Source organism: Chelonia mydas, chromosome 10, assembly GCF_015237465.2.
Source record: "Chelonia mydas isolate rCheMyd1 chromosome 10, rCheMyd1.pri.v2, whole genome shotgun sequence".
Lineage (NCBI taxonomy): Eukaryota > Metazoa > Chordata > Testudines > Cheloniidae > Chelonia > Chelonia mydas.
Genome location: NC_051250.2, coordinates 3,932,894 through 3,952,068, shown reverse-complemented (window position 1 = coordinate 3,952,068; position 19,175 = coordinate 3,932,894). Strand labels below are relative to the sequence as shown.

Sequence of the window (19,175 nt, the reverse complement as noted above, 5' to 3'; positions counted from 1 at the left end):
TAGATCATCTGGCAAATGGAATTATCACTCCCCTGTCATCGCCAGCACGCGGCTGCTTCGTTCTCGGTGCAGGGAGGGCAGCTGCGGTACTGGTCCCCCATGCCTCTGTGGGGAGTTTTGGCAGCGTTTTGCTGCCTCTTACTCCACTGCCTGTATCTGGAGATATTTCTGATGTGATTAAGAGGTTAGGGGAAAAGGCGACTGAAGACATTTATGGTGCGTTTAATTTCACATAAGCCTGACAGGATGGGAGCAGGGAGGGATTCTGGCTTCTGATCGCTTGGGGAGCGGCCCTTATCTCTCAGATAAGGGACAGCGGTGACAATGCAAGCCAGGGAGGAAAATACGGCTTCACCCTCTGGTTTACATCGGGTGCTAAGGGGCTGCTAGCAAACAGGAGTGACCAGGGGTTGACCTTCCGTTTGAGTCCATCCCTAGACACAAGCAAAGGCTTCTTGTTACACCCCGACCTCCCCGGTCTGGTTTGGCTGTGAAGCAACAAACTGCTTTAGGTAAAGGTGTTCTGTTATTTCCCCTTTCCTTTCAAGCAGTCCCATGAGTAACAACTATCCACCTCCACTACAGCCATCCCTTGTCATTGATGTGGGGACCATCTGATGAAGTGAGCTGTAGCTCACGAAAGCGTATGCTCAAATAAATTGGTTAGTCTCTAAGGTGCCACAAGTCCTTCTTTTCTTTTTGCGAATACAGACTAACACGGCTGTTACTCTGAAACCTTTTATTCTTTTGTACAACATCTTAATGAGCTCCTGGGGGTCATATTCCATCTCTGACTGATACTTAATCAGTTCAGAGCTGATTGAAAACTTTCCCCAACACAATACTATTTTTGGACAGAAGATGCCCTTTTTGTGGAAAAATGTTAATTGTGGGGGGAAAAAAAAAAGGGGTGTCAGCAGCTCTAATGTTCCTGTAGCTGTCCTCGTGCTTAAATTGTGTAGCAACTGGGTTTACCTAGGGTCATTTTCCTTACCTGCAAATGGCGATAATGCTTAGCTACCTCTGGGGGGAATTGTCAGACTGAATCAGCTAATAATAATGGGGAGCGTTCATCGAGCACTTTTCATCCATAGGTCTCAAAGTGCTTTACAAAGGGAGGTCGTTGTCATGATACATATTGGGGAAACTGAGGCACAGAGTGCTAAAGTGGTGTGCCCAAGGTCACCCAGCAGGCCAGTGGCAGAGGTGGGAATAGAAAGCAGGTCTCCTGAGTTCTGCTTTAGGACACACTGCTAGTGGTTGGAAAGTGCTTAGATCTGAAGGGTGGGTTCCGGAAGGTATCTGTAGTGTTGCACAGGAAGCAGCCAATATTAAAAACAATATGTTTATTTTATAATGATCCAAACACCGTAATGACGCTAGTGTAATCTGCAGGGCATCGGCTCAGTTCACTCCTGTACAGAGGGCCAGCACAAGACCTATGCACCCCTGGGGACCCATGTAAAGACCTCAACATAGAAGACTGTGTCTATGCCTAGTGCTTGCCCCCAGAATTGCACCCTACCCTGGGCAGTCCGCAGCTTTCTACCCAGCACCGGCGTTGTTTTGCCGACAGTTAATCTGCTGCTTGTGCTGTGCTATCGGGCGTCAATACCAAGGACTGCAAAGTAATTCATGCAGAGATGAGGCAAAGGTGCTTGAATCTCCGGCTCGCCTTCTGACTGCAGCTAAATATCATCGTTCGAAAGGAGGCTGTCCCCTTGTGTGTGCAGATCACAATCCAATACCGGCACTAAAGACAAAGCCGTCTGTTGTTGGGGAACGGGTCGCTTGGGGGATTTGGAATGGCATGCTAGGCTGCTGGGTAACTTCAGACCAAGGTTGGTGACCTGCGTGAAAAAAATTAGTGGCTTTAGTCCAGCTCCTTACAGACTGATTGTCCGCATTGTAGTTGGTACTCGCATAGGTGCTGGAACTAAGGGGGGGGGCTGCTGCACCCCCTGGCTTGACGAGGTTTCCATCATATCCAGGGTTTACAGTTTGATTCAATGGCTCTCAGCATCCACACAGTACACATTGTTTGAGCACCCCGGGTACTAGTGGATCTCCGCTTCTGGGCAGCCCCGCAGGAGTGCCAGGCATTGAATGGGCCAGAGAGATGGGGATGAATTTGACCGCACCTGCTCGTCTCAACAGGGAAGCTCAGTTGGTTTCTAAATCTCCAAATTAGATCTTCATTGCGTTTTTCCTCCGAAAAACAGCTTTTTGACTAAAACAAAAAATTTCCACAGAAAATTTCCATTTGGGTTGAAACTTTGATTTTTCATAAAGAAACAAAACTCACAATACTTTACCAAAGCTGGATTTAAAAAAAATTTTTTTTAAGGAAAACTAAAAAATTATTAGCAAAAAAAATCTTTTGTTTTTTTTGTTTTCAATGAAAAATCAAAAATCATCCACAGGAAACTTCTGCAATTTTTGGAGCAGCTCTAATCTATATACACCACCGCTCTATTGCTAATGAATGAAAGAGAACAGTCACTGGTTTTGCAGACCCTGCGAAACCCCAATATTTCCTGCCCCCCCCTGCTGGTTTTGAATCGTTTCTGAGCAGAGCCACGTGAGCCCAGTTATTGCAATAAAGCAATTTCTTTCAGGGCTCACGTGAATGAGGGAAAGTGCTAAACATACCGTGTGCTCCTGACATTTTAATCTGTTGCCTACAGCAAGCTTTTATATAGTCAGCGTTTACATTCCACGGCCTTATAATCGCTTCATGGGACCCCAGGGGACAAACCGACATGTTTCTTCGAGCTGTACTGGCGAGACAGGCTCACCTGAAATTACACCAAAATAAACAGAAGAAACCCAGTCCCTAGGATAGAGGGTAGAACAGCGGGTGAGCAGCGCTCCGTGGTCAGTCCAGACTAAGCGCAGTGAAAAATAGCTGGTGAAAATGTCATGGACTCGCTGATGTTGGTGGCAAGTAGAAACCATTACAGTGACCGCTAACACTGTCTGCTGTTGGTTAGAACAGTCCTTTCCATCCAAGCCTGCCTGGCAGATGGCTTGACTGTGAGTCAATGGCAGAACTGGGAAGAGACCCCAGGAGTCCTGATGTGCCGTCCTGTGCTTGAGTTCCTCCCCTGAATAAATAAGCTCCACCATCCCCACACGTGTGTCCCGACGCGGCAGGTGGGCTGGGATACAGCACCCAGCGTTTAGACATTTCTCCAAGCTCTGCATCCCTCGTGGATCTGCCCAGCTGGCCGGAAAGTATGGGTGAGGATGGGCTTTTTCAGGAGCTTCCTGATCCCAGCCAGTCTAGCGATGCTGCAGGAACAGGCTTTGCAGCGAGCGAGGGGCATGGAAACAGCTGCAAAAATTAGCAAGAGATGGGAGACCCTTCAGAACCTTCCTAATGAGTTTTTTTTGGGGGGTGGGGGGATGGGAGGGGGTTTGCTGTTCAACCCCAAATGCTTTGCTTCTCGCCGACTGAGGGGGCAGCAGATAGGGAGCTGCCATGATGAGCGACGTCCCCATCTATGCCCAGTCGTTCCCTAAGCCTCTGCCTAGCGGCTGGGGGAAAGGGCTGGCTGATCAGTGGTGGGAGTCACGCTGCAGGCAGAGTGGTGGGGCTGTTACCCCTTTGACCATGGCCACTGTGTGAGGAAGCTAGGGGCGGGCCCCATGCTTCTTACCGCAGCTGCGTGTGGCTCTGCACCAGGTTCATGGGCCGTTTCATGGGAGTCGCACGCTCTGATTTCCATCTCATCAGAGGAGACGAGTCAAGGGCTCCAGAGCATGCTCAGCCCTGCCAAGGACGAGACGAGCCAGCTCCACCGATTGCTAACAAGGGCAGTGACATGTCTCAGCTGGCCCTCGGCCTAGCCCCACATTCACCCCCCGCTCCTCCACAGACTCAGGCTTCTCTCGCTTTTAGCATGGACTTCACAGGCCCAGACTCAGCAGGCGAGCCAACATACATGGGCCCCTGGCAGGTTGAGATGGGCTGGGGCCGGAATTCAGCCCTGCTGGAAGCCAAGGGGGCCTGGTTTCATGGAGTGGGTCGCCGGGACCATGGGAGCTGCAGTGACTCTCCTCGGCCTGGCAGACACATCGCCAGCACTGAGTCAGCACCTCCCTAGTCCTTTATCATTTGTGGAAAACCGTTTTCCTCCATGTTCTTGTGGGAGACATGGCTAGAGTCGGGGAAAACCACAGTGTCTCCTGAAGGCTGGACAGAGGGGTTCAGAAAGCCCCTTTGTGCAGTAATTCAAGCCATGGTACCCAGACCCCTCTCTCTCTCTTTATCTGAGCATAGGTTGCTTTACTCCTAAAAGATCACACTACAGGTGTCTGGACACATTAGTTGTACCGGACGCGAAAGTGACTGGGCAATAATAGTCTGGTGTCTCTCCCCCTCTGCCAAAACCAAGGATCTCTAAATGTTTACACGTGTTAATAAGTGAAGCTCCACAACTCCTCTGAGCTAAGGAAATATAATCTGCCTCTTATCGATGGAGAAACTGAGGCTTGGTGTGGGTAAGTGTTGGGTCTGAGGCTGCAAAGCCAGGAATAAAGTCCAGGCCCTCTGTGCGTTAGCCCCAAGACTTCCTTCCTCTTAGTCCTCACAGAAGCTAGTTGGCGTTCCTCCCTGTCCAGGGTTCTGCACATGCTTCTATCAGCAGACAGGTTTCCGCAGTGCCAGACGCAAGGGCGGCACGTTCAATGTCATCGCCGTCGTCCGGTTTCATTGCACGCAGACCTCGCTCTTTTGGAAGGTCTTGTTCAGTTTCTTAATCATGACCCAATAAGAAGAGACTCGCAAAAATCCCTACAAAGCAACACCAGTAAGTTCTCCATGTCTTTTTCCAAGACCATCCCAGAAATGTATGGACCATATCAGGGGCCCCATTAAGGTCCATAGCATGCCCTTTATCCACATGTCCTGACAACTTAGGGCACTTTTTGCAAGAGTGAATGTGCTGGTCGAATTGCAGTATGGACAATGCCATTCTACCTCCCTAAGTTCTGCCTGCAGTCTTCATTGTATAAAGGGCAATTATTCCTTGGCCAGACGCCGAACCCATTGCACAGAATTCCTGTGCAGTCTCCATGGCGCATCCCAGTGAGGGGGAGAGTGATCCTATGAGACAGCATGTGACTGGCTGTTAGGTTCTTCAGGATCCTTGCGAGTGAAAGGAGCTCGGTAAAGGGAAGATATTATTATAGCCATGTGCAGGGGCTGCTGACGTCAGCAGGATCAAGGGCACTATCCTCCCTTAAATTAATAAGTAAGGTTAATGCATTGTCTCCTAAATCCTGTGTTCTTCAAACAGGCTCTTGTTTCTCTGTTTCCTTTTCTGCTGGGACGGGAGCGTCAGACTCCTGTGTTTAGAGGGGAGAGTCCAAATTAATGGGTGTATTTTATTTGAACAGTTTGTGATTCAGGAAATGCATTTTTCTTTCTTGTATCAGAATGGAGTCGGACAATTGGCTTTTTAAAATAGACTCAATTAGAGGAAATACATATGTTAACGTGTCCCTGTGTAGCTGGGAGAGGAGGGGGTCAATATCTCAGATAGGCCGCTTCTTTGTTGGTTTTGTTTCTAATTGTTACATCTGCTTTTTTTTTTAAAAAAAGCAGCAAATATAACGCTGTGTCTTTTATTCTCTTTCACCAGGATGTCAATGGACCAACACAGGAGCTGCGTCCGCGTCTCTGTCACCTTAAGAAAGGCCCCAGTGGCTACGGGTTCAATCTCCACAGTGAAAAGTCCAAACCTGGGCAGTTCATCCGCTCGGTAGATCCCGATTCACCGGCCTCTAAAGCGGGCCTCCGACCCCAGGACAAGCTTGTCGAGGTAGGGGCTTGACGCCTCCTGGCAGGCAGACGGGTGGTGGGCTGGAAGGAACGTTGCAGGGAGGGAATCCTTGTTCTCTCCCAAAGAGGTTGGTCATCACAACCCAAGCAAATGGTGCTGAGGTCCGGATCTTCAAAGGTATTTGGGGGCTGAATTCCCTTTGATCTCAATGGAAGCCAGGGGCTTGAACACCTTTGAGGTCGTGTTGGGTTGAGAGCAGTGAGCAGGGCTTCAGTGGGCTCACGGGAAAGATTCCTGGGCTCCTGCTTTGTGAATGCTGCCTGGTGCACTTTGCCAAAGAGGCAGGTTGGCAGGAAAGGAACTAATCAGCTTCCAGTTGTTTATGAACCGTAACCACCATTAACATGCTGCCCTTCCTAGGGCCTCCCACGTGGGGATCTCAGAGCACAGTGCCTACAGCAGTGAATTAATCCTCCGAGGCAGATCAGTGGTTCCCCTATTGTACAGATGGGGACCACAGAGAAGGTAAGTGGCTTGCCCAGTGTGTCACATGGAGTCTGTAGCAGAGCTGGGAACTGACCTCGGATCTCTTGAGGCTTAGTCCAGTGACTGACCCAGAAGGCCATCATTCCACTTCCTCTTCTGTGTTACAAAACCCCAGCAAACCTTCCCATGGCAGAGAAAGTGAAGGCGTCTCTCTGGGACAATGAATTTCTCCTTTCAAGCATCCAGCAGCAGCTGGCTGGCTGTTGTAGGTGCCACTGCAGAGAGTGGTTTTGCAATCCTACAATGATGCTTCACTCTTTCAGCCAGTGCAGCTGTCTGGCTGCTCCATCTCCTTGGAGGGAATCAGTCTCGCTTCCCTGGATTAAGCTCTGCAGTTGATTAAATGCAGCCAGTCTTAATCACTGGTCTGAATTCTAAAGAACAGTGCTAGTTGCCCTGGTTAGCTAGAGCCGCCTTCTGCCCATTGTATCAGAGGGGTAGCCGTGTTAGTCTGGATCTGTAAAACTGGCAAAGAGTCCTGTGGCACCTTATAGACTAACAGCCGTATTGGAGCATAAGCTTTCGGTTGTGAATACCCACTTCGTCAGATGCATCTTCTTGCACTTCTTCTGTTGCATCTGTTGCATATTCACCCACGAAAGCTTATGCTCCAATATGTCTGTTAGTCTATAAGGTGCCACAGGACTCTTTGCCTCTTCTGCCCATTGGTGAGGAGTGGAATGCTTTAAGTGGCCTTCAGAGAGCCAGCTGCTGCCACAGGGCTTTCTTCATCCAGCCTCTGTGCTTTTCTCAGCTGTGCCTTTTGGGCACTAACCCGCTTTGGGATCTCCAAACTTGAGTGCCCCTTTTACACAGAGATTGGGGATGAGCTGTAAAGTCCAGATCTAAACTTCCCTAGTTTGAGGGAAGTGTGTGTCTGGATCCAGGGATTTGGCTTGAGCCCAGACATCAGCAGGAAACAAGCCCAATCTTTGGTAGCATTTCCCTGCCAGACACCGGAGTAATGTGGAGCGAAGCTCAGGACATTTGCTGCTTCTTCTGCAATGTCAGCCGCTGGGCTGCCCCATGATGCGCCTGTGATCCTTTTAGATAACATCTTACACAGCCTCTTCCATCCCCAGAAGACCCAGCGCATTTTGCAGATGATGGACAGAATTCTCTCTGCTTTGCATTAGGGGTCTCTTGCAGGTTCCAGGCAGTAGCTTCCACTGACCTGAGTGAAGTGGCATCAGCCAAATGTAGCTAGAGAAGCCGTGCCAGAAATATAGGAGAATTTTTGACCTATGAGTAGCAATCGCTTTACCTGTCACTAAAATGAAGCCACCTCTGGAGTGGTGTATGGCAGCTGTTTAACAGCACACAACATTGCTACCACACCACAGTTTAGGACAGGAAATGAAGCCTAATGTAACCAGTTAAAACTGTAGTAACAAACTATGCAAATAGACTTTAAAACATGAAATTGTGGATTGTGGTGGGTTAGTACAAAAATCATCCTTTAAAGGAATTTGCTCTTCACTTAATTGTGAACAACAGAAATATTTAAAATGACAGAACCACCTTCCCTTAGATGTAATTGCTTTAACTTAATTCATGTAATTTTTACTACTCTATAAGAATGACCATTAAAAGCTCTGCATGCTCTTGACAATATTTTAAAATTACACTAATAAATAAACAGAGCTGTCCATTAATCCAAGATCAAATTCTCCAGCAACAACTTATTTTGTCATTATTTAAAATTTATATCATGGTAGCACCTAGAGACCATCCAAGTCAGAGCCCCATGGCTTGGTGCTGTACAAACCTGCAGTAAACTCTAGTCTCTGTCCCAAAGAGGTAGTTTAAACCCTTCCCCTGGGATCCCACACCACCACTACTCAGCCCTAGCAACCACCTTCCAGGCTAGGGGTCAAAGATGGGTCTTGCAGCATGCTCTGAAGGTTAGCAAACTCAGACTATTACTTACCAACAGTGGAAGTGTGTTCCAAAGGCCCAGCAGGGTGAGTGGGGAGGAGTGTGCATTGAGATACAGCAAAGCACTTTGCCTGGCTTTAACACCATTCATAATCCCATCGATCTCAATGGGGACTACTTGTGCACTTCATTAGGCACGTGCTGACTGGCTTTGCTGAATTGGGGCCTGCCTGCAGTCTGTCTCCATGAAAGGAATGTATTAATTGGTGCTGGGGTGTGTGAGTGTCTCAGATTATCTTGATTTTTGGAGAGAGACAGTCGTGCTCTAAATACCGCTTGAACACGAATGCCTGGTTGCAGTGAACCCTGCCTGCATCTTGCCCTGACACCAGCTGTTCGTCAAGGGCTGAGCACTCACTCTCCTGGCACCTGAATGTTTAATGCATAAAGCCGTGCATATGTCTGGGAGGGGGAGCACTAGTGGAGGGGCACTTTATGGCCGAGCATTATGTCACTGCGTGGCATTTTATTATTTATTATCCGTCCCTGGCACAGCCCCCGACGCGCACAACGAGGCAAGAGGTGACCTGGAGCCTCCAGAAACCTGATCCATGCACTGGCTCTTTGGGCTTAAATAAATATTTGATGCTAAACAGCTCCCCTGTGCTGAGGCGTTTTACTGGCGAGCGAGGGATTGTGGGTAAAGAGCTGCCTCCTGCCTGGGAAGGCAGAGCCTGCAGGGAGCTGGGTTTCAAACCACACCTCCACATCAGCCTCCCCGCTCCACGGGAATCCGGGAATCTCTTAGCTGGCCCAGACGTTTGTTTAATCGGGGGTGAGCGCCAGGTAGGGTGACCAGACAGCAAGTGTGAAAAATCAGGACAGAGGGTGGGAGGCAATAGGAGCCTGTATAAGAAAAAGACCCAAAAATTGGGACTGTCCCTATAAAAGTGGGACATCTGGTCACCCTAGTGCCAGGCAGTAACTGATGTGAACTGAAAAATCTCACCAAAGCCTCACAGGGGTAGCCAGGGTTAATAAAGCCAGGAGCTCCCTGATCCGAGCCCTGGGCGATCCAAGATGCTCCCATTCCCAGCCTTAGCCACCCTTGGGCCCACATGCCAGCCGTGCCCGGAGATCTGAATTCACAGAAGGGCAAGCTGCTTAGCTTCTGCGGCAAGAGTTACGGGGGAGAAGGTAGCCCCCCTTGCTAGGGTATGGAGAGGAGGCAGAGAGCCTAGGTGTGTCTTAGTGTTAGCTGCAGCTGTGGCTGGCCCTGGTACCAGTGGGCCAGGACACTGGCACTGGTTTAGTAGAGATGGGCCCTGAATTCACCCCTCTGAGCCAAACCCTCCCAAATGTAGGGATAAGGTTGAGCTTCCCAGCCGGCCCCTATCTCTAGATTTGTGGAACTAACTAGACCCCTGTTGTTTTCTAGGTGTTTCTCTCTCTCCCCAGCCCCTAAGTGGGGTCTCCACCCGTTCGCCAGACAGGGTCCCCTCATGGTGTGATGCTAAATGGTGATGCACCAAGAGTTCGGGTGTCCATGTGGCAATATAACTGGGCCTTTCGGGGAAAACAAGTTTTACCCAGCCATATATATCATGACCTGTCTAGTCTGGTATCCTGATTCTTGCAGTCACCAATACCTGAATGTTTAGGGTAAGGTGAAACCCCACTCAAAGGTACTTAGCCTCCCAGGAGTGAATCTGGAGTTAGATCTTGCTCAGGTCTCCTGGGGTCCACTCCAGGCTCTGCTACTGACTTGGTGTATAATGCTGGGCAAGTCGCTTCGCAACTCTTTGCTTCAGTTTCCTGTCTAGAGCTGGGGGAAGGTAATACTGGCCTGCATTAGGTGGGGGGTAGAAGACAAAATATGTTAATATTTGTAAAGTGCTTTGAAATCCTTGCATGAAAGGCACTGCAGGAGAGTAAACTGCAGTGCTGTGATGGTGTGGGGCTGAAAAAGTGATTCAGTGGGTCAGAAAGGAAGCAGCCGATGCCCTGAAACATGACATTTAAGTTATCCTGTCCTACATGCGTAATAAAGATATAATTGATTATAAAATTATCCAGGCCTTTAAACAGAAACACCGTCACAGGAGCTAATGACCTTTTTGCAGTGAACGATATCTCTGAGCGCTTTAGCTCACTCAACGCTCGTTGTGATATTAGAGTAGCTAGATGTTTTTAGCGGGCTGGATAATTTCATTGCCAACTGTCGTTGGAGTACACGTTTCCAGCCAGATGATCGACTCGATCTGTTGTGCTGCTGTTAGGACTAAATCAACGCATCTGGTTTGAAATCTACTGAGCCTTCTTTTTAAGCTGCAAAGCGCAAATCTGATGAGGAATTGGCGGTTTGAGGTTTTGTAACCAAATGGAAAGAATGCGATTAAACAATTAGTGCTCAAAGTGGTTCACGGAGCGGACCCAATGGAGGCGGCTGTATCTAGAAACAAAGAGTGGCTCGGCAGCACCCAGATCTTGTCACTCAGGACGCAGAGTGTACTCACTCAACACCAGGAATAATGGTTCGCGGTTACAATTGTTCCTCCTGTGTTGCATGGAATAATGAAGAGAATAATTATCTCCGTCCTTTACAGGCACCAATTAGCATCCAACAAAGGGCAGCAATTAATCACTGCATCCAGTATTCGGAGAGAGATGCACACTCTGTTTAGCCAGGGCAGACATGCGAGCAAGTAGGCAATCCTTTTCTCCAGTGTGAGGGTTTTGCCACATTTTTTAAAGATGGCCACGTGGCATTGGCTCATGAGTGGGAGACCTGCAGTAAAGACCTGACTGCAGCCATCCCAGCTGTGGAGACCTGGTCTTGTGGAGAGAAAGGACCAGCCAGTGGCTTGGACTGGGAAGGGGAAGATACTAGTAGGATCAGTTGGGCTGTGATATAGTCTTCCAAGGAGAGAAGTATTGGGGGCTTAGGCCCTTTAGAAGCACACTAGGCAAACCATTGGAGAGTATGCTGGAGGGGACTGCAATGGCCAGTGGGGGTAGATTAGGTGTGGCCTAATGGACTTTGTCCCCCCTGACACCAGTGATAGAAGTAGAAGAATTTTAAAAGCCCCTTGAAAGCTGCCCAGCTGGTAGGAGACTTGAGTTCAGTATCAGAGACACTTGCTCCCATGACCAGTGGAATATGCACATTCAGGACATGGGAAAAAGGCAGAGGTGACCTGGGAGTTGATGGGACCTAATGGAAGATGCTCTTGCAGGGACCTTTCGGTGGCCATCCGAATGAAAGTTCACCAAGCTCTTCTCTGGGTACAGTTCTATCTAACCTGCCTGTGCGTTCAAGGCAAAACCTACGACGAGCTTGGTAGGACATGGTGGCTAGCATGAAAGGAAGAAGAGTCTTTAGCCCTTGTGTCCCCCTATCTTCAAACCCAGAAGCGGGGAGCATCCCCTCTTGTTGAGGGCTAGCGGAGCCAATTGTGGATTTGAGGGCCAGGAACTGGAGAACCAGCATCATTCCTAGGGGAAAAAATTACCTTTGAGGCTGTTAATTTAGCTGGGAAAATGCACGTGTGGAGTCATTCCAGCTGGTGAGGTGAGGTTCCTGATGTGGTCGTGTGCAGCACCACGCATTTTACAAAGAGGTGCTCGCCTTTTGCACTGAGGCTGGTACGTAAGCTAAAAGCTGCTCCCCAACAGTGCTTAGGAGATAAACCTCTGAAGTTGCTGGCGCCCTAAGGATGATGCTTTTTGCGTCGGTGTGTGACCTACCCAGAAGCATTCACGCCCCTGTTGTCCCTTTGCAGGTGAATGGGATAAATGTGGAAGGCATGAAACACTCCGAGGTTGTGTCAAACATCAAGTCTAAGGAGAATGAAGCCAAGCTCCTAGTGGTGGATCCCGAAACAGATGAATACTTCAAGAAACTGGGGATAATCCCCACGGAGGAGCACATCAAAGGTGAGACCCTCCTTACTCCCAGGTGATTGTACCCTGCTCTCCACAGTTATGAGCTTGGGGTCGGACTTTCAAAAGTGATTTAGAACCACAGGTCCCAATGACTTCCTCTGTCAGTCTGGTGCTGACTAACTTCTGCTAGTTACCTGAGCCTCTATGAGGTTTTTATAAATAGAAATAACAATACTTTCCAGGCAATCCAAACATTTATATATTTTTAAACAATTCATAATTAACCCATGGAACTCCCTGCCACAAGATCTTATGTAGGATTCAGAAGAGAATCAGACATTGATATGAATAATAAGCATGTCATGTATAACTAGCTAGGGTAAATGTTTTGAAGAGACATCAACCCTCATACTTCAGGACATAAGATGAGCACTAACTATCTGAGGTTAGGAAGAAACTTCTACTAATAGCAGATTATTATTACACAATTTCAGGCGTTTCTTTCAGTTTCCTCTGAAGCATTTGGCATTGTCAGAAGCAGGCTATCAAACTAGATGACCCATTGGTCTGATCCACTGATGACAGTTCCTAAGTCCCAAAGACAACATGTCCCATATAAGAGGGAGGGGCAAGGAAGTCTGGAAGGGGACTCAGAACGGAGCCTGCAAGTTATTCCACTGTTGTCCTGGGGTGTATTTTCTCTTACTTAAAATGTCTGGATTTGGACACCAGAGGAAAAAATGTAAAGATCCTTTAACTTCTCGTAGCCTTTAGGAAGCATGTGCATGTATGCATATGTACAGACACACAGAGCAAGTGCCATGTGTACGTGAAGGAAGACATTTCACAGGACAGCAATAGCTCTGATAATTGGTGCAATAAATATTATCCTTGCTGTTGGGAACTAGCAGAGAAAGCTGCCTGTCTACTATCTGACCTGTGGAGCTGCAGACTCCCGTGCTGGGAGAGATCTCTGCATTCCACCAAACACATATTTCCCTCCTTGCTGGCTCGCTGAATGGGGAGCTCTGTTTTTCAACACAGCTGTTTCTTATCTAAACTGAATTCTAGCTCAGGCAATCACTTTGCCCTTTCAAGTATTCAGTGGAGAGAGCTGTCCAAAAAACCAGGTCAAACAATTCTAAGATCCACCCCGGGGGAAAGTGGTGTCAGATGCTCAGAATTCAAAATGGGAACAAACAGGAGATGATGCGAGAGGGACTCTGCTGTTGGCACAAATGATAATGAAGCCCTTGTTCGCTGCTTGAGGAGGTGGAACCAGAGTTACTGAGATACGCATCATGTTCAGTGACCTCTTCAAGCAGCGTGTCCCGGCATCAAAACTCAGACTGCAACACTCGACTGTTTTGTCACCTTTTCTTTGCAGATCTCATGATCACTAGGAATCGGGCCCATATAGCTGCGAATATAGGGACAGATTGAGTTTAAAAACACCCAACAATGCAATCTGGGTTTTTGTACCACCCTTTAGATCTCAAATTAGGATGCTTGTTTGAAATCACCCTGGCTTTCGCTGGGTCACTACTCATGCAGACTTTGCCGGGCTATTGTTTTCGGCTGTGCCAGTGGCTGAATCCTGAAAGCTTGGACTGGTAGATCTTTAGGACAGTCCTGAAATACTTTGGGCATTGGCACGATGTCACGACAGACATGGTGATGCAGCGCCTTGCTATTAGAAGTGGCCCCTTTGGATTTTCATGGTTTGGAAATTGCCCCGAATTTACCCCTGGCACATTGGCATTGAGCTCTGTTAGCTCCTGCTTTACTAGATTTTGTGTGCACCTAATTATTAATATTTATTACGATAGCCTCCAGAAGTCCCCATTGGGACCACGGTCTTGTTGTTCTGGGTGCTGCACAACCACACACAAAACGCAGTCCTTGCCCAAGAAACTGACAGCCGACACAGAAGGCTTACCTATTTAATACTGGCTGTTCTGTGATGGGCACCTCTGTACTGTCTATTGATTGCATCTCATCTGTTCCAAGCTTCCTTCCTAACAGGGATGCGAAATTGTTGACTGGCAACTCATCCAAGTTGTTGCCCTTCGTTAATAGTGCAGGATAATTGGAGGGCAGTGAAAGATGTTACAAAAATGCAAAATGACTCCAAAACCAGGTTCCACCCCCCCACCCCCACCCCCAGGTACTCATTTTATTGTGAAATTGACAAGGTGACAATTGCAGCAAAGAATATTGCTTGGGCATGTAAGTATTCTAAGTCCAGGACGGTCTGTTTTTTTTAGCAAAAATGGCTTTGTGTTGTGTTTGATTCAGAAAAGAAGCGACTTCATCCCCAAAGGATCCATGAAGTGACTTTTTGTTTTTTTGGTGGGGGGTGAAATCAAATGAAATGGGGCGGGGGGGGGGGGGTTAAAAAGAAGCTGGGTCACAGAAGAGAAACCCAAGGGAATGAATAGGTTTTTGTAGGGCTCATAAACAGCCTGGGTGCAGTCTGACTATGACTCCAGGAGGACGTACATGCCTCACTTCATATGGCCGGCAGAGAGTGCTCCACTCCATTAACCCTGGAAATGGGAAAGGCGTGTAAGTTCCCAGGGTGGGTATGCTAGAGGAAGCTCTGTCTGACACGTCAGTCTCGGGTTAAATGTATTTACCAGGGTTTTACTTTGCTTGGTCTGTAGGTGGAATTCCTCAGCCTATTTCTAACGGGTCTGCACAAACCCAGGTGAGTGTCTGTCCTTGGCATCCTATTCTTATTAATCAGATAGACTCCGATTGCTGGAAAAAGCCTAGCAGAGATCTAGCTATTTTGAGAGTCAAATCTGTCCAAGGAGCAATGTCAACATCCCAATTCACCTTGTTTTGGGACGACATGTGACCTTGTCATCAGAGTGGGGAGCTGGAGTCAGGACTCCTGGGCTCTCATCCCAGCTTTGCCTCTGACTCACCTTGTAATCTGGAGCAAGGTGACTGCCTCAGTTTGCCCAGCTATAAAGTTCGGATGACCACTGCCTCAGGGAGGGTTCTGAGGCTTATTTAGCTTAATTAACATATATTGAATTTGATTACTTCCCTCTGCAGCTTTTAATTCAAGGCTGGCCTCTCTGCTCTTTAATTTCCTGCTCCTGCAACATGCAGGGAACAGGAGTAGTTGCTAAATGAGAGTGGAGACACAGGGCAAACTCTGCTCTGGGGTAAGTGGGTGGAGCTCCATCGACGACGATGAATTGTAACTGGACCCTGCCTCCACCAGGTCTGTGCTGGAGGAGAGCGTCTATATAATTTGCTAGTAAACACTTGCGTTTTTTTGTCACTTGAATTTACAGGTCGTCCCCCCCCCCGCCCCCCTTCAGTCTTTGTTTTGCAGCCAGCCATGTGTTTGGTGTTATTCTCCACTTGGCAGAATTGGCTCTGATCTGATCTCATGAGGCTGTAAACTCCACATAGTGTTTTTCATCTCACTTTATGCGTGTATCTGCAATGTACATATTAACATTTCCATTCCCAGCAGCTGAACGGCGGATCCATGTCTTCATCCCATAGTGATCTCCAAAGTCCTGAGAAGGAATCAGAGGTAAAAATACATTTTTACAAATGTTCTTTTTTCATATTCTATAAACATGCATATTAAATACCCTTTCAGTGTTAGGTTCAGAGTTGGGTATAATTGTATTGTACCTTTCTAAACTTACCCAGCAGTTAGACAACAAGATTTCTTCTTCATTGCCTGCCCAAAACTAGCATGTAGTGTTCTTGTGAGCTGTTAAACAGCTTCCAGCCCAGAGGTGGCTGCATTTCTATGATGGATGAGCAATCTCTATAGTTTCTGAAGTAGTTCTAGGATCCCATGGGATGAAAGATGTTGGGAAAATGCAATATGATGATGTTGCAAAAAATGTTAATGCAGGGAAAATAATCCACTGAAAACTAGCAAATGAAAAAACCCCAAACCCACGAATAAAACATGTAATTACATTTTGGGGGGGAGAAACTAAAAACCATGATGACTTGTTCTTTCTTTAAGCTGTGCAGAAGCTAAAATGTGCAGGGTTTGATTAAATGGAGTTTAAAAGGACTACTGAGAGGCTCAAATTACTTGGATTGCTTCTGTCTCTTGTGAGTGAACCACTGACTCCATGTGCTGGAGTCCAAACTGTGCATTCTTTCCACTCTTTGTCAGGGGTACAGGAAAGCTTCCTGGTTTCATGCGGCCTCTGCCAGAGGCAGCAGATGTCCCATATTAATACAGACAACAAGTTTTGCAAGGATTCTGATGCACCGTTGTGCTGCTTATTTGTTTACTTAGTTAGGCCCCCATCCTGTAAAGACTTAACCCCTTTGTGTACTGTGAAGTCAGTAAGCTAGGCATAGTGTGTAAAATTAAGCATGAGTGGCTTGGAGGAGGAGGGCTTTACTGCACAGCATTATTTGGACTTCTCAGCCTGTTTATTCCAGTCAAGGACACACAGAAACCAGCAGTTTTAGGAAGCACAATGCAGAACCAAGACTTTCTAATATAATCTAAATGTCACAAGTCACGCTTTAGCCTAAATGATTTAGCACCCAAAAGGGAAATAAATGGGTTAGAGGTAAACTTGGGTCTAAAACAAGGGACAGGTGAGAAGTAGAGTAATAACCGAGGGAGACAATTGGTTACCTCATTAAAAGGGTTCACTGGTACCGTTGCATTAGCCTGGTATAAGGTTTAAGCGAAATGTATACATTCAGCTGATTTTATGCCTCAAATATAATCATATTAAATACAGTTGCATGGAAGGATTTTACAATATCTAATAGGTATAGACATGTTTCATTAATTAAAAAATTGAATACAAATTTCAGGATTATTTTTTTTAAATTAAACCGTTTTCTACCTACTGAAAAGCTAGACTTTGTAGTATTGTGCTAAGGCCTGAGAATCAGAATAGGACACTGAAATTGATCACTCTTTCATTGTTCAAGTTGAATGAAAGATTAAAAGCAAACACATGGCTTAAAAGAGAGAAAAGATTAGATTTATAACACTTCTAATTTTACTAATTTAGCATGTGGTTAGTAAAAGAAGTAAGTGATTTCTAAAGTTTTGAGTTGAGTGTCCTTTAACTTTCATTCTTGTCATGCCTTGGAATTGTTCACTAAAAATAAAGAAATGCATCAGCCAAAAGCCCCGATTTTGAAAAGTGACTTGACTCTGGGAGTCTCTGATTTTTGTGCCCAACTAGAAACATCCTAAAGAGCCCAAAATTTCAGAAAATACTGAGCACCCACCCTCTGAAATCAGGTCCCTTGAAGGTGTCATATATTGCATGTCTAAAAATGTAGGCACCCAAAATAAATCACTTTTTAAAAAACCATGAACAGAGTGTTCTAAAGTTAGGCATCTGAATTCATAGTTAGGCACTTAATAAAAGTGACCTGATTTTCAGAGATTGAAGCAGTGGAAGAATTGGTGATCTGTACCCCTGAAATCTGGCCATTTTCATTCAGGTGCCTAACTTAGACACCTCAGTTTGAAAAAAGGGGCCATGGCCGTTTGGGGGTAAACGCTGGAAGTGTCGGTTGGAGTTTCAGCTGCATGGTGTCAGTGAGAGTGGTGCAGACAAATGGCTCTAAAAACTTCCCTTAAACTTGAAGGGCGTCTCTCCATTTTACTGCACCTGGTGAAATCGCTTTCAGCAGTGCAAAGTGAGTATAAAATCCTACTATTCAGATTGGGTGGCATTTTACACTTTTTCCTGTTGTAAATGACCGCACAAGACAATGAAGAATCAGGCCTTTAGCCCAGTTTTCTATCTAAGAACTTCATGATTTTATGACAGGGCTGAAAATGCGAATGTCTTTCCAACTTTTGAGCTTCACTTTGTAGCTCTTTCCTGAATGCAGGTTCTCTCACAAAAACCTGCTCAATGCAAATGCAATTCCTGAAGCAGTAAGCTTTAAATTAAGCTCCATATTCAGCCTGTCTATGATACGAACGTTCTAACTAAAGAAGTCATAGCAGAAAAGATGCTTCCTTGTGCTCCAGTGCTCTGCCAGTGCAAGTTAATGAACTGAGTCCCAATTAAATAATCTTTGTTCTTAGCATGAAGACGGTAGTGCAGTAATGCAATTTAAGGCCTGCAGTAAAATGTCTCTTCAGAAGACTAATAGATACTTAGCTGAAAGCACTTCATCCTGCGTATTAATTGTTCCCTAGGGATCTGAAGTCCCATCTTTTGCCCATTACAGAAATAAGAGGGCTGCAACGAACCTACAGGCCATTGGGGTTTTGCTCAGAGGGTTTATTGAGGTGCTAGCAGTCAGTATTAGGTGGGGAAGCTATGAATCAAGTTTCATACAAGACGCATTGGAACCATCTCTCCTAAATATCCCACTGAACTGGCAAAAAGAATGTTGGCTTGTTCTGCTTGTTATTGGGCAGCTCCCAATGTGCTATTCTCATTACATGTGGGCAGAGCTCAGTCGCCTGTAAGCAAATATTTGCATTGTAACAGCTGGTGGCTTTGCAATGCAGTGCTAGGTGTGGCCTTTTTAAAGCCATCCAGCTGAAAAAAACCCAGCTAGGGTTCTCAGCCACTCTGAACACCACAGCTATAGCTAACCAAGACCGTAATGTAACCGAACCAGGAACTCAGTCGTGGTCCTCAGTGAAACATGGTGTGCAGTGCCCTATTGTAACAAGCAAGTTTGTGCTTCCACAGAGCTCGCCGTTATTCCATCTTGCTTCCTCTTAGGCAAGCTTTTACTGTCACTGGGGGCTTAATTTTGTGTTTCCAAATGTGGTTCCGTCTCACCTTTGGCAACGGAACCGCATGTTTGTGCTTCGGCTTTTCCAGTTCCAGTAACAGCAGCAACACGTTCTTCAGGGCATTTCCCCCCCTCCAATATTGTAATTAAATCTCTGGCCACAAAGACACCCTGGTCGCCACTTAAACCACAAACCTGACAAACTCGATGGTCTGCTCCACAAAACCCAGGCTTCTTATCACGTGCCCTTAAGGAGAATCTGCCCTAGTTCTCTGTAAGGTTTTATGTAGATGAGGTGTTAGAGGGCAAGATAATCACAGGCATAGGCCTGATGTGCCATCCAGC

At 46.8% G+C, this 19,175-nt stretch overlaps 1 protein-coding gene across 2 annotated transcripts in view; it reads left to right on the top strand.

Annotated features, from left to right (window-relative positions):
- SLC9A3R2 (SLC9A3 regulator 2) overlaps positions 1-19,175 on the top strand; it is a 93,018-nt gene that overhangs the window by 70,600 nt on the left and 3,243 nt on the right. The window contains exons 3-6 of one of the 2 annotated variants that reach the window (XM_037911676.2): positions 5,649-5,828; positions 11,996-12,149; positions 14,765-14,808; positions 15,595-15,657. In XM_037911676.2, the coding sequence (XP_037767604.1) occupies positions 5,649-5,828; positions 11,996-12,149; positions 14,765-14,808; positions 15,595-15,657 (441 nt within the window). Of the gene's footprint in view, positions 1-5,648; positions 5,829-11,995; positions 12,150-14,764; positions 14,809-15,591; positions 15,658-19,175 lie in introns of both variants that reach the window. The other variant, XM_037911675.2, reaches the window with a different exon arrangement.